The sequence below is a fragment of the Manis pentadactyla genome, chromosome 11 (genome assembly GCF_030020395.1).
Source record: "Manis pentadactyla isolate mManPen7 chromosome 11, mManPen7.hap1, whole genome shotgun sequence".
NCBI classification, from domain to species: Eukaryota; Metazoa; Chordata; class Mammalia; order Pholidota; family Manidae; genus Manis; species Manis pentadactyla.
The window spans coordinates 107,471,488-107,487,887 of NC_080029.1; the positions used below are offsets into that span (position 1 = coordinate 107,471,488).

The window sequence follows — 16,400 nt, forward strand, 5'->3', positions numbered from 1 at the left end:
TCAGTATGTAGCACAGTATCTGAATAAAAATAGAGATTCAGTAAAATTTTATTAAATTTTATATATTGGCTTTTATTTGTTCCATCAAATATATCCTCTGTAAGTATGCCCATATTTAATGTATTAAATTAAAATGTTTAGAAAAACATGTTTTAGAATAGTCTTCATTCCAGACTTATATGACCATACTTATTGAGAAAACTGATGTAGACAGAATGACTTCCATAATTTTGCAACAAATCATTATGATCCAGTCTCTTTTTCTCAGACTTCATCTGTCACCACTTTCTACTTCATTAATTTGTTCTAGCTATTCTGGATTCCTTGCTGTTACATGGACACAGTACTGAACTCATTTATGCATCAGAGTTTTTGCATTAGTATCCAAACTGATTTGTACTAAGTTTTGCCCTGTCCTACATACTGGAGATATAAAATAGGAGTAGACTATAGCCTATTGGATGGCAAATAACGGAAAGAGTGAATATGAAATCCTTTTATATTATAACTAGGGACTCTCTGAAATCCAAAAAAGACAAATTTGGGTCATAAGAACAAAGTTCTGTTTTATTAAATAACTTATAAAATTCCATTCTCAGAGACTGTACAGGCTGAAAACAAATAATTTTGTCTGGAATGCTTTTTTCCCCAAGATTCAGTATTTTGCTTTGGTTGCTATTTAAGTATTACATTTAAAGAGGCCTCCCCCAACCCCAACCACCACACACCCTTTTTTTTTTGAGAGGGCATCTCTCATATTTATTGATCATATGGTTGTTAACAACAATAAAATTCTGTATAGGGGACTCAATGCACAATCATTAATCACCCCCAAGCCTAATTCTCAACAGTCTCCAATCTTCTGAAGCACAACGAACAAGTTTTTACATGGTGAACAAGTTCTTACATAGCACACACCCTTTTTTGAAAGCAGTTTACATTCACAGAAAATTGTGTAGAAAATAGAGTTCTCCCCCACCCCTACTACCAATATCCAGTACCAAAGTGATACGTATGTTATAATTTGTGAACCCACATTGACACATAATTATCACCCAAAGTCCATAGTAAACATTATGACTCACTCTTGGTGTTATATGTTCTATAGGTTTTGACAAATGTATAAGTATATGTATCTACCATTATAGTATACAAAATAGGCTCACTGCCCTAGAAATCCTTTGTGCTCTGCCTGTACACCCCTCCCATCTCCTAACCCCTGGCTACCACTGATCATTTTACTGTCTTCCATTGTTTGCCTTTCCCACAATGTCACTTGGAATCATACGGTATACAGCCATTTCAGATTGGCTTCTTTCACTTAGTAATATACATTTAAATATCCTCCAGGACTTTTCACAACTTGATAGTGCATTTCTTTGTCTTTTTTTTAACTGTCATTAAAAAACATAAAATTTACTCTTCTTAACCATTTTTAAGTGTATAGTGCAATTACGTTAACTGTGCTCACACTATTGTTTAAAGATCTCTAGAACATTTTCATCTTCTAAAACTGAAACTCTATACCCATTGAACAGTTTCCCAGCTCCTGACAACCACCATTCTATTTTCTGTTTCCATGATTTTAACTGCTCTATAGATACCTCATGAAAGTAGAATGATACAGTATTTATCTTTTTGCCATGGCATATTTCACTGAGCATAACATCTTCAAGTCTTATCCATATTGTACCGTTTAATAGGATTTTCTGCTTTTTTAAGGCTGAATAATATCCCATTGCATCTATATGTCCTAATTTCTTTATCCATTCACCTGTCAATGGACATTTGGGCAGTTTCCACCTCTTGGCTATTGTGAATAATGCTGCCGTGATCACAGGTGTACAAATCGCTCTTCAGGATGCTGCCTCCAGTCTTTTGGAGGTATACTGAGAAGTGAGAGAGGCCTTCCTCTTGACTAGAAACTTTTGATTTTAGCCTTCCTGGTCTGAAATAGGTCCCTCTCCCCTGTCACTCCATACCTTCTTGCCTTGCTCCATTTTTCTTACTAATACTTGACATTTTATTATGTGTTTATGTGTTTGTCTCTCGTAGTACAATATTAGTTGTATGAGATAAGGAAATTTGCTTATTCACTATATATTTAAAGAACTCAGATTAGTGCCTGGCATATAGTAGGTCCTTAATAACAAAAATTGGTTGAAGGGGTGAATAAATTAGATAAAATGGAAAATCAGAAGTAAATATGCCTGCATTTAAATACCTGTTTTGTTACTTGGTTTTTCACTCATCTTTCCCCTTTCCCTTTCTATTTTCAGAATATGAGTGATGCTATGGCAGTCTTGCACAAACTACAGACAGGCTTGGATGTAAATGTAAAATTCACTGGGGTTCGAGTGTTTGAGTATACACCAGAATGCATAGTATTTGATCTTCTTGATATTCCTTTGTACCATGGGTGGTTAGTGGATCCACAGGTAAGTGGAAAATTTTAAATTATATAAACATAAATGTAGTAAAAATGTATTAATTTTCAAATTAATCTAGGTTTATATTCTGAAACATATTTTTGTGCTTTTACCTGGAATTAGCAACTTGTGAGGTTAAGGGCACAGTCCCTGAGATAGCTAAATTGCCCAAGACTTTTGACTATAACTTGAAGAGTTAGAGGCCAACTACAAAGTTGAGCCACATCTTCACCAACACTTGTTATTACCTGTCTTTTTTATTATAGTGATCCTAGTAGGTAGAAAGTTGTATCTCAGTGTGAATTTGTTTGCATTTCCCTGATGACTAATGATATTGAGCATCTTTTCATGTGCTTTTTGGCCATTTGTATATCTTCTTTGGAGAAATGTCTGTAGATCCCTTGCCCATTTTTAATTGGGCTATTTGCCTTTTTGTTAACTGAATTGCATGAGTTCTTTATATATTCAAGGTATAAATCACTTATCAGAGATATGACTTGCACATATTATCTCCCATTCTGTGGGTTGCCTTTTCACCTTCTTCATGGTATCCTTTGAAGCACAAAAGTTTTAAATTTTGATGGAGTCCAGTTTATCTGTTTTTTCTTTTGTTGCTTATGCTTTTGGTGCCCTACCTAAGAAGGCTTTGCCTAACCCTAAGTTACAAAGATTTACTCCTATATCATCTTCTAAGAGTTTTATAATTTTAGTACTTACATTTAGGAGTATGATCCATTTTAAGTTGATTTTTGTATGTGGTTTGAGAAAGGGTTCCAACTTTATTTTGTATGTGGATATACAGTTGTCCTAGTACCATTTCATCAAAAGATTTTTCTCTCCCCCATTGAATTGTCTTGGCACTCAGAGGGAACTTTATAAAATAAACCCTCCTCATTATCCCTGTGCCCTCCGTCTTTCATGAAAAGCCTCTGGTGTAACCAAAATAAGATACAAAATCCTTATTTGAGTCTTTGTGGCATGCTGCATGATCTACACTCTGTCCAGCTTCACCTTATATAATTCTCCCTCTTTTTTACTACCCTCCAACAACACTAATTGCCTTCCTGTTCTTCAGACATGTCAGGTTTTTATACTAGCTGATTGCTCACTGTGGAACACTGTTGTACTACCCTATCACATTATTCTCCCAGATCTTCACATTTCTGGTTCCTCATTATTTAGGTCTTAGGTCAACATCACCCCATTAGAGAGGCCTCTCCTTGCACCCACCCAGCCAACTAACTGAAATTAGTCACCCACTTTTTACCCAGTCATTTCCTCTCCCATGACCCTTTTTTTTTTCTTAATTGCTTATCATTGTCTGGAATTATTGTTTATTTCTTTACTTGATTGACTGTCATCTCTCCCTAAAATATATGTTTTATGAGTGTTGGGCTCTTATTTCTCATTGTTTAGAGTAGTGCTTGGTGCATAATAGGTCCTCAGTAAATATTGACTGATGGAATGAAGCATGCGTGCATTAATTTGGGAAAGGAGAGGCCACAGTAGCAAGGATTTGGCAGTGTTTCTTCTTCCCTGTACATTGGTAATAGCAACTACTATTCTGGGCAATGAAAGATCACTTTCTGCAGGGTATCTGTATCTTCATTGGCACTCTGTCTCTGAGAATACCACCAAAGTCTAAACATGTCCTTTATTTTACATATCCAAGTGAGCCATGTTGAAGCCTGGCAATAAAAATCCTACATAGCCTATATTCTTGAGAATGAGCTGATGGCCTTAATACGCTGAGGTACTTAAGCCTGAGTTCTTAAAAATTGGACTCAGATCATCCCTTTGTATATGTAGCTATATGTTATCTAGTAAACAGTTGAATTCATATGCTTAAAGAAAAAAATGTACTCTAATGTAGGACAGAAATTGTTCATCATACTTTTGGTCTACACAGTAGCTTTCAAATTCTTGAAAGGACCTGAAAGCTATGATTTTTATCTGTTTTACTTGTTTTGTGACAGAAGGATTTTGCTGTTAAAAAAGAAAAAAGAACAAGGCAAAGGTTTGAAATCCATAGGTCTGTATGAAATATCTCTCAAGATTGGCTAGTTCTTTGTATTCTGATGATGTGTCCTACAAATAAATAGCAGTACCTTGTCTAGCTCGGATTAACACATAGTCTGCAGGCACACACCTGATCATCTACATTTGCTCTCTTACTATGTTTTCTACCTTTATCTCGTATCTACCTACCACTTCAGCATTTTATTAAAAATAATAATAATAAAGAGAGAAATGTGGTATCCACATATAAATCAAGTATAAAAACCAAATGAATATTCATATTTGAACTGTTTATAGTTCATAATGCATGAACAAAACCGAAAGCTTCTGTGATGACTGCCCTTGTAATGTTCACCATGTAACTTATTCACTATGTAAGAATTTGTACTCCATGTAAGAACTTGTTCGTTATGCATCAGAAGATTGGAGACTGATGAAAATTAGGCTTGGGGTGGATTAATGATTGTGCATTGAGCATTGACTCCCCTATACAGAATTTTATTGTTGTTAACAACCATTTGATCAATAAATATGAGAGATGCCCTCACACACACACAAAATATATATATATATATATACATATGTGTATATATATATATATATATATATATATATATAAACACACTTCCAATTGTAAAATAAATAAGTAACTGGGATGTAATGTATAACATAAGGAATATAGTCAAAATATTGTAACAGCTTGGTATGGTGATAGCTGGTACCTAGAATTATCATGTATATAAATGTAGAATCACTGTGTTGTACACCTGAAACTAATGTAATACTGTGTGTCAACTACCCTTCAATAAAAAATAATTATCCAGGAAAAATAAATAAATAAATAAATAGCAGTAGTTGTCTGGATAGTGGGCACCAGAATTCAGCCACTGCGAAGCTATTTCTCCATTACTAATTCATAACTAACTCTGTAAGAGCAATATGGGAAGCCAGTTTGGAACATCAGAACAGTGGAAATGATATATTCAGTGTGCTGCAAGAAGACTAATGCTAACCCGTAATCTTATTCCCCAAAAAATTACCTTTCAAGAATGGAACAGAACAAAGTCATTTTTTAAAATTAATTAAGAAATTTTCCTACCAGTAGACCATCATTCATGGAAATTCTAAACAAGGATTTTGGAAAAAGGAAAGTAGTCCCAGATGGAAGGAAGAATAAATGGAGAGAAAATAGTGTGATAAATATGTGGATAAATATAAATAATTGTTGACTGTATCAAATAATAACACTTTTTGGAGTTTTCAAAACGAATATTAGCAAATGCAAAAATAATAACATAAGTTGGGAGGAGGGTAAAATATTCTAAGGGCCTGGAATTTAATTTTTAAATTAAATTGTTCAAGAAGAGAGAGTATTAACTTCTGACTTTGATATGGCAGGGGTAGCTGCAAGTCTCCCAGGTTCCCCTTATCTAAATAACCTTCAATTTAGGGCTGGCCTATATCATTGACTTTAGGAAATTACCTGACATTTTACTTTTGCTTCTTGTGTAATTTGGATTTTGTTATTGTCAATAAGAACTATTTCTTATAGTTCTATAAGAACTACTTATAGAAGTTCTATAACTTCTCTCTCCAATATGAGATCCAAGTATGGCTGTTTAAATTTGAATTTAATTAAATTTTAGTTTCTGAGTTGCACTAGATACATTTCAGTTGCTCAGTACCCACATGTGGCTAGTGGATATCTTAATGGGCAACAAAATCTTGTAGTATTTCCATTATTACAGAATGTGCTATTGGATGATGCTCTTTGAATAGACCATGAAGAGAATAGACAACATATTGGGTAATTTCTAGGCTAGTAGAAAGGGGAAAAACTAATCCAAAAAGAAAGAAGAAAGGAGAGGTAAAGGAGTGTTGAACTGATGGGACACAAAAGCTAGTATATTTAGTTTACTCAAATATATAGTAAGTGTAAATAGGACTAAGTGCTCTAGTTAAAAGACAGTGATTTTGAAGCAGGATTAAAAACTATATATTTGCTGTTTATAAGAGACATATAAAACAAAAGGAGAAGAGGAACCAAGATGGTGGCGTGAGTAGGGCAGTGGAAATCTCCTCCCAAAACCATATATATTTTTGAAAATACAACAAATACAGGTATTCCTAAAAGAGAGACCAGTGGATACAGTACAACAGCCAGACTACATCTACATCTGCGAGAACTCAGCATCTCATGAAGGGGGTAAGATACAAGCCGCGGACTGGCGGGACCCGAGCGTGCCCCCCACCCCAGCTCCCTGGTGGGAGGAAAAGAGTCAGAGCGGGGAGGGAGGGGAAGCCCAGGACTGCTAAATAACCAGCTCTAGTAATCCACACCGGGAGTGCAGACACACAGTGCATGGTGTGGTGGATATTAGAGAAACAGAAGGGCAAAATCTGCAAGCAGGTCCCCGCAGCCGGCTCCCCTGGGACAAAAGAAAAGCGAGTGCTTTTTGAAAGTCTTAAAGGGCCAGGGACGTCACAGCTGTACTGTACTGAATCGTCCTGGCACACTCAGCCCAGCAGCTGGGAATCCTTGGAAACTCCAGGTGCCCTAACCCCCTGGGCAGCAGAGCAGCTCTGAGGCCCCTCACGGTGATAAGCAACCTGCCAGTCGTTCCCCCGGCCAGCTCAGCCCCAAAACAGTGGCCCAGTAGCCTGAGAGCCACCGCGCACGCCCTTGTCAAGGAGCAGTCGTGCGCGCCCGAAGCAGCGGCGGTGGAATGGCCTGGGAGCAGCTGCACCCCCAGCAGCTGCCCAGAATCTCCTCCCAGTGCACAGCCACCCGGGCCGGACCCAAAGGCCACCACCAGCATGCAGATGCTGGGCGCAGGCAGAAGAAATGGGGGCAAGGTGCAAAGGGGCAGAGCTCTTGCAGGAGAGCACACCCGGTGCACCTGCTACTCCCCGCAGGGCTCTGGGCTACCCTGATGGCGACCGCGCCCATGGCAGTTTAGGGGATTAATCCGGAGGCTGCTCCAGGAGTGCATGTAACCAACACAGGCAGCTGTGAAGGGCAAGGCGACCAGCAAACAGGAAAGGACTTTGTTCTCCCAGCTGACACATGTGCTACCTGCCTACAGCCACCTCTACCGCCATGAACAGGCAGAAGAGTTTGGTCCAGCCCAGAATTACCCAGACAACCCCCGAGAGAGGGCCTGGAGAAATAGATTTAACCAATCTTCCTGAAAAGGAATTCAAAATAAAGGTCATAACCATGCTGATAGACCTGCAGAGAAATATGCAAGAGCCAAAGGAGCAAGTATGGCGGGAGACTACAGAAATAAAACAATCTCTGGAAGGACTTAAGAGCAGACTGGATGAGGCGCAAGAGGCCGTTAATGAAATAGAAATCGGAGAACAGGAACACAGAGAAGCTGACGCAGAGAGAGATAAAAGGGTCTCCAGCAATGAAAGAATACTAAGAGAAATGTGTGACTAATCCAAACGCAAAAATATTCGCATTATAGGAGTACAAGAAGAAGAACAGAGAGAAAAAGGGATAGGAAGTGTGCTTGAAGAAATAATAGCTGAAAAGTTCCCCAAACTGGGGGAGGAAATAGTCTCTCAGACCATGGAAGCCCACAGAACTCCCAACACAAGGGACCCAAGGAGGATAACACCAACACACATAATTATTAAAATTGCAAACATCAACGACAAGGACAGAGTATTAAAGGCAGCCAGAGAGAGAAAAAAGGTCACCTACAAAGGAAAACTCATCAGGCTATCATCAGACTTCTCAACAGAAACCTTACAGGCCAGAAGACAATGGCATGATACATTTAATGCAATGAAACAGAAGGGCCTTGAACCAAGAATACTGTATCCAGCACGATTATCATTTAAGTATGAAGGAGGGATTAAACAATTCCCAGACAAGCAAAAGTTGAGGGAATTTGCCTCCCACAAACCACCTCCACAGGGTATTTTAGAGGAACTGCTCTAGATGGAAGCACTCCTAAGTCTAAATAGATGTCACCAGAGAAAATAAAATCACAGCAAAGAAAGCAGACCAACCAAATGCTAACTAAAGGCAAAAAATAAAATCAACTACTCACAAAAGCAGTCAAAGGAAAAACAAAAGAGTACAGAATGAAACACCTAACATATAAAGAATGGAGGAGGAGGAATAAGAAGGGAGAGAAAAAAAGAATCATCAGACCGTGTTTATAATAGCTTAATAAGAGAGTTAAGTTAGATGGCTAGATAGTAAAGAAGCTACCCTTGAACCTTTGGTAACCACAAATCTAAAGCCTGCAATGGCAATAAGTACATGTCTTTCAATAATTGCCCTAAATGTAAATGGACTGAATACACCAATCAAAAGACACAGAGTAATAGAATGGATAAAAAAGCAAGACCCATCTATATGCTGTTTACAAGAGACTAACCTCCAACTCAAAGATGTACACAGACTTAAAGTCAAGGGATGGAAAAAGATATTTCATGCAAACAATAGGGAGAAAAAAGCAGGTGTTGCAGTACTTTTATCAGACAAAATAGACTTCAAAACAAAGAAAGTAACAAGAGATAAGGACATTACATAATGATAAAGGGGTCAGTCATACAAGAGGATATAACCATTATAAATATATATGCACCCAATACAGGAGCACCAACATATGTGAAACAAATACTAACAGAATTAAAGGAGGAAATAAAATGAAATGCATTTATTCTAGGAGACTTCAGCACACCACTAACTCCAAAGGACAGATCCACCAGACAGAACATAACTAAGGGCACAGAGGCACTGAACAACACACTAGAACAGATGGACTTAACAGACATCTACAGAACTCTACACCCAAAAGCAACAGGATACACATTCTTCTCAAGTGCACATGAAACATTTACCAGAATAGACCACATACTATTTCCAGAATAGGCACATGAAACATTTTCCAGAATAGACCACATACTATTTCCAGAATAGGCCACAAAAAGAGCTTCAGTAAATTCAAAAAGATTGAAATTCTACCAACCAACTTCTCAGACCACAAAAGCATAAAACTAGAAATAAATTGTACAAAGAAACCAAAAAGGCTCAAAAGCACATGGAGGCTTAACAACATGCTTCTAAATAATCAATGGATCAGTGACCAAATTAAAACAGAGATCAAGCAATATATGGAGACAAATGACAATGACAACATAAAGTCCCAATTTCTGTGGGAGGCAGCAAAGGCAGTTCTAAGAGAAATGTATATAGTAATTCAGGCCTATTTAAAGAATGAAGAACAATCCCAAATGAATTATCTAAACTCACAATTATTGAAACTGGAAAAAGAATAACAAATGAGACCCAAAGTCAGCAGAAGGAGGGGCATAATAAAGATCAGACAATCAATAAATAAATAAAATTCACAAGAATAAAAATAGAAAAAAAATCACTGAAACCAAGAGCTGGTTCTTTGTAAAAACAAAGAAAATAGATAAGCCTCTAGCCAGACTTATTAAGAGAAAAAGAGAATCTACACACATCAACTGAATCAGAAATGAAAAAGGAAAAATCATGATGGACCCCACAGAAATACAAAGAACTTTTAGAGAATACTGTGAAAACCTATATGTTAACAAGCTGGAAAGCCTAGAAGAAATGGACAACTTCCTAGAAAAATACAACCTTCCAAGACTGACCAAGGAAGAAACAGAAAATCTAAACAGATGAATTACCAGCAACGAAATTGAAGCAGTAATCAAAAAACTACCCAAGAACAAAACCCCTGGGACAGATGGATTCACCACTGAATTTTATCATTCATACAGAGAAGACATAATACCCATTCTCCTTAAAGTTTTCCAAAAAATAGAAGAGGTGGGAATATTTCCACACTCATTCTATGAAGCCAGCATCACTCTAATACCAAAACCAGGCAAAGCCACAAAAAAAGAAAATTACAGAACAATATCCCTGAAGAACATAGATGCAAAAATACTCAACAAAATATTAGCAAACCAAATTCAAAAATACATCAAGAGGATTATACACCATGATCAAGTGGGGTTCATCTCAGGGATGCAAGGATAGTATGACATTCGAAAATCCATCAACGTCATCCACCACATCAACAAAAAGAAGAAAAACCACATGATCACTTCCATAGACGCTGAAAAAGCACTCGGCAAAATTCAACATCCATTCATGATAAAAACTCTCAACAAAATGGGTATAGAGGGCAAGTACCTCAACATTATAAAGGCCATATACAACATACCCACAGCCAACATCATACTTAACAGTGAGAAACTGAAAGCTTTTCCTCTAAGATCAAGAAGAAGATACGGATGCCCACTCTCCACACTGTTATTCAACATAGTACTGGAGGTCCCAGCCATGGCACTCAGGCAAAACAAAGAAATACAAGGCATCCAGATTGGTAAAGAAGAAGTCAAACTGTCACTATTTGCAGACAACATGATATTGTACATAAAAAACCCTAAAGACTCCACGCCAAAAGTACTAGAACTAATATCGGAATTCAGCAAAGTTACAGGATACAAAATTAATACACAGAAATCTGTTGCTTCCTGTACACTAACAATGAACTAACAGAAAGAGAAATCAGGAAAACAATTCCATTCACAATTGCATCAAAAAGAATAAAATACCTAGGAATAAACCTAACCAAGCAAGTAAAAGACCTATACCCTGAAAACTACAAGACACTCTTAAGAGAAACTAAGGAAGACACTAACAAATGGAAACGCATTCCATGCTTTTGGCTAGGAAGAATTAATATTGTCAAAGTGGCCATCCTGCCTAAAGCAATCTACAGATTCAATGCAGTGCCTATCAAAATACCAACAACATTCTTCGACGAACTGGAACAAATAGTTTTAAAATTCATATGGAACCACCAAAGACCCCGAATAGCCAAAGTAATCCTGAGAAGGAAGAGTAAAGCGGGGGCATCTCACTTCCCAACTTCAAGCTCTACTACAAAGCCACAGTAATCAAGACAATTTGGTACTGGCACAAGGACAGACCCACAGACCAGTGGAACAGAACAGAGAGTCCAGATATTAACCCAAACATATATAGTCAATTAATATATGATAAAGGAGCCATGGACATACAATGGGGAAATGACAGTCTCTTCAACAGATGGTGCTGGCAAAGCTGGACAGCTACATGTAAGAGAATGAAACTGGATCATTGTCTAACCCCATACACAAAAGTAAATTCGAAATAGATCAAAGACCTGAATGTAAGTCATGAAACCATAAAACTCTTAGAAAAAAACATAGGCAATAATCTCTTGGACAGAAACATGAGCGACTTCTTCATGAACACATCTCCCCAGGCAAGGGAAACAAAAGCAAAAATGAACAAGTGGGACTATATCAAGCTTAAAAGCTGTACAGCAAAGGACACCACCAATAGAACAAAAAGGCATCCTACAGTATGGGAGAATATATTCATAAATGACAGATCTGATAAAGGGTTGACATCCAAAATATATAAAGAGCTCACTCACCTCAACAACGAAAAGCAAAAAATCCAATTAAAAAAATGGTCAGAGGAGCTGAACAGACAGTTCTCCAAAGAAGAAATTCAGATGGCCAACAGACACATGAAAAGATGCTCCATATCGCTTGTCATCAGAGAAATGCAAATTAAAACCACAATGAGATATCACCTCACACCAGTAAGGATCGCCACCATCCAAAAGACAAACAACAACAAATGTTGGCAAGGTCATGGAGAAAGGGGAACCCTCCTACACTGCTGGTGGGAATGTAAACTCGTTCAACCATTGTGGAAAGCAGTATGGAGGTTCCTCAAAAAGCTCAAAATAGAAATACCATTTGACCCAGGAATTCCACTTCTAGGAATTTACCCTAAGAATGCAGCACTCCAGTTTGTAAAAGACAGATGCACCCCTATGTTTACTGCAGCACTATTTACAAAGCCAAGAAATGGAAGCAACCTAAGTGTCCATCAGTAGATGAATGGATAAAGAAGATGTGGTACATATGCACAATGGAATAATATTCAGCCATAAGAGGAAAACAAATCCTACCATTTGCAGCAACATGATGGAGCTAGAGGGTATTATGCTCAGTGAAATAAGCAGGCAAGAAAGACAAGTACCAAATGATTTCACTCATATGTGGAGTATAAGAAGAAAGAGAAAACTGAAGGAGCAAAACAGCAGCAGAATCACAGAACCCAAGATGGACTATGAGTTACCAAAGGGAAAGGGACTTGGGAGGATGGGTGGGAAGGGAGGGATAAGGGGACGGAAAAAAGAAGGGGCATTACGATTAGCATGTATAATGTGGGGGGGTGCATGGGGTGGCTGTGCAACACAGAGAAGACAAGTAGTGATTCTACAGCGTCTTACTATGCTGATGGACAGTGACTGTAATGGTGTTTGTTGGGGGGACTTGGTGATGGGGGGAGTCTAGTAAACATAATGTTCCTCATGTAATTGTAGATTAATGATACCAAAATAAAAAAAAAAAGGATTGCATGTAATGAGGGAAAACAAGAGATGCTATTACAATTGCTAATCAAAACAAAGCTGGTGTACCTATAGTGATATCAGAAAGATTAGACTTTAAGTCAAAAAGCATTACTAATGATAGAATCTTTAATTTGCCAAGAAGATATAATCATTTTAAATATGTGTGCACCTGGAGACCCCTGAAGAGTAAATACCTTGATTGGCTGTTCATTCCTTGGACCCATGGAAACTGTCACAAAGAGTAAAGGTCAGTTTTTGACAATGAAATACTAAATTTATATACATATAATAACTTCAGAGTACATAAAGCAAAGCTTAGTATAATTATAAGAAGAAAAGATATCATACTGGAAGATTTTAAAACACCTTTCTCTATAATTGATAGATGCAGATAAGAAAAGAAAACCTAAAGAGCATGCATTCTTTTAAAAAAAAATTAATGAACTTTTTATTTTTTATAATTTCAGGTTTATGAGAAAGTTCAAAAAAATACTACAGAGAATTCACATATATTTCTTACCCAGTTTCCCCTAATTTTACATGACCATGATAGATGTGTCAAAACTTAGAAATTTAATGTTGGTACATTACTATTACCTATATTGTAGTCTTAATTCACATTTCACCAGTTTTTCCACTAATTTTTTTTGTTTTTAATCCAATCCAGGGTGTCCACTTGCATTTAATCATACCTTCCTAGTCTCCTCTTGTCCATGGTATCTTCTGTCTTCTCAGTCTTTGTTTTTCATAACCTGACTATACATTTCTTAGACACTCATGAAATTTACAAAAATTAACCTTATGCTGGGCCATAAAGCAAGTTTCTACCCATTTCTAAGGATTTAAAGCATTCAGACTGTAGATATCCTCTGACCACAGTGCAGTTAAGCTAAAATTTAGTAGAAATACAAACGAGGCTTATTTGGGTCAAAAATCAGAATGAAACTTAGAGTATATTTTAGACTGCCTGCCAAGTCCATGTCAAAACTTGTGAGATTTAGCTGAAACAGTTTTTAGAGGGATTATAAAGCCCTAAATTCATATATTAAGGAATAAGAAAATACTGAAAGTTGATGAACTATATATCCATATTAAGAGCAGAGAGTATTCATAGACACTGAGAAAGTGACTGGTGATTACCATTGCGGACAGTTTGGGGTGGGTGGGTGGGGAGAGTGAGGGGGATAAAAGGGCACAAAAATTCTCAATTATAATATAAGTTGGTCATGGGGTTAGTAGTACAGCATGGAGAATATGGCCAGTGATTCTGTAACATCTTCCTATGTTGACAGACAGTAACTGCACTAGTTGGGGTAAGGATTTAATAATATGGGTAACTGCCAAATCATTGAACTACTGTGTTGTATACTTGAAGTGAATATAAGATTGTATGTCAATGCTACTTCAATTTAAAAAAAACAGAGATTGTTAAAATAGAAGGTAAATATATAAGTTTAAGAAACCTAAAATGCCTTTAAAAAGATTTTTAAATGACAAAATAAAATTTTTTAAATATGTATGTCATTTATAAGGGGTTAACATCCAAAATATATAAAGAACTCATATGCCTCAACACCAAAAAATACAAATAACCCAAATTAAAAAATGGTTGGAGGACTTGTATAGATATTTTTCCAAACAACGAATACACATGGCCAACAGGCACATGAAAAAAAAAATGTTTCACATCGCTAATCATCAGGGAAATGCAAATCAAAACCACAATGAGATACTACTGTGTACAAATGTCATTTACATAACAAAAGTTCCTAGGTATAAATCTGGCCAAAAGATGTGCAAGACATCTATGTGGACAATTTTAAATCTGAGAGAAATTAGAGACCTATGTAAATGTAGGTCTTTACTCAGTTCTTAGATTTTAGATTTCAAGACTGAATTTATATAAAGAGGTCAGTTCTCTCCAAAATAAATTATAGTTTAATTCCAACCCCGAAGACCCAGCAGCCTTGTAGAGAATAGTTGCAGAATGTGACGAGTTGATTCTACAATTTATATGGAAATGCACAGGGCCAGGAATAAAAGCCAAGATACTCTTGATGCAGAACAAGTAAGGAGCACTTGCTCTTCCAGATAGAGAATATTTTAAACATTGAAATTAAGAATTAGACCAGTGACAGAGAAGAGTGACGCCAAAAAGACCAAATATATATAGACAGAACTAAGCACAGTAGAGCAACGAGGGAAAGGCAGTCCTTTCAATAACAGCTCCCAAGACAATTAGGTATAGCCATTAGTTAGATAACCAATTCAAATTTCTAACTAGATAGCCAGTTAGAAAAAAAGATTATTTCCCTCAACTCACACTATAAAATTCTATTCTACGTTTGAGAATACGTTTCTGATCTTAATGACAAGCTAGGATTTCTAAAACAAATGCATTAACCATGAATAACATTGGCAAACAAGACTATATTAAAATTGAGGACTTGTGTTTGTCTTAAAAGAATCCAAAAGAGAATATAAAAGCAAGCCTCAAAGTATAAGATGATTGCAACTTTATAATGAATAAAGGATTACTATCCAGAATCTTTAAAGAGCAGCTACAGATAAATTTTTTAAAGATCGACAATCCAGTAAAAAAAGTCAACCTAGCAAAAAACTGAACAGGCACTTTACAAAAATAGATATTCCAATGGCCAGTGAATATATGAAGTAGTTATCAGGCAAATGCAAATTAAAACCAAAACGAGATACTACTATATTCCCACCAGAATGGCTAACATTTAAAAGCCTGATGATACTAAAAGTTGGAGAAGATGTGCAATGTAGAGAACTCTTTATTCCTTGCTGATGAGAATATAAATTGGCTGTCTACTTAGGAAGGCAGTTTGGAGTTACCAAGTAAAGTTGAGGATAAGTATACCCTAAGACTCAGCAATTTTACAAAACATATTCCCTAGAGAAACTCTTGATGTGTGTAACAGGATAAGTGTACAAGAATTTGTCATAGCCCCAAAGTGAAAACAACTTAAATAGCCATCAAAAAATGAATGAATAAACATACTATGGTATATTCAAATTATGGAATAATATAAAAATGAACAAAGAACAGCTGTATACTACTACATACAACTAATAATATATTTGCTTATTTGATTTATTGTTTGTCTTTAGAATATCAACTTAATGAAAGCATAGACCATTTATTTTGTTCACTACTGAGCCTGCAGTTTATGTTAACAGCACCTTATATATAGTAGTACATAAAGACACCCAAATGAGTTAATGGAATGAAATGGTAATGTAGAGACTTTGCCTGTGAAAACTTGAAATCTTTGTATTGTCCATTGCTAGTCTATGGTTGATTGATTCCTGTGTATTGATCTTGTATATTATTTTAGTTGTATTTTTGTGGATTCCTTAGGATTGAAAATTCATATTCTTTGAAAAGATTTAATGAATTTGAGTCACTAAGGAAAATTGCTGTAAAAGGTTAAGTGTTAAAATAATG

The 16,400-nt window shown here is 36.5% G+C and overlaps 1 protein-coding gene across 2 annotated transcripts in view; it reads left to right on the forward strand.

The window, feature by feature from the left end:
• The window catches only part of MINDY2 (MINDY lysine 48 deubiquitinase 2), a 74,099-nt gene that overhangs the window by 27,140 nt on the left and 30,559 nt on the right, over window positions 1-16,400 (forward strand). For both annotated transcript variants that reach the window (XM_036903017.2, XM_057488846.1), the window contains exon 4: window positions 2,280-2,438. In XM_036903017.2, coding sequence (XP_036758912.1) covers window positions 2,280-2,438 — 159 coding nt within the window. The remainder of the gene's footprint in view (window positions 1-2,279; window positions 2,439-16,400) is intronic.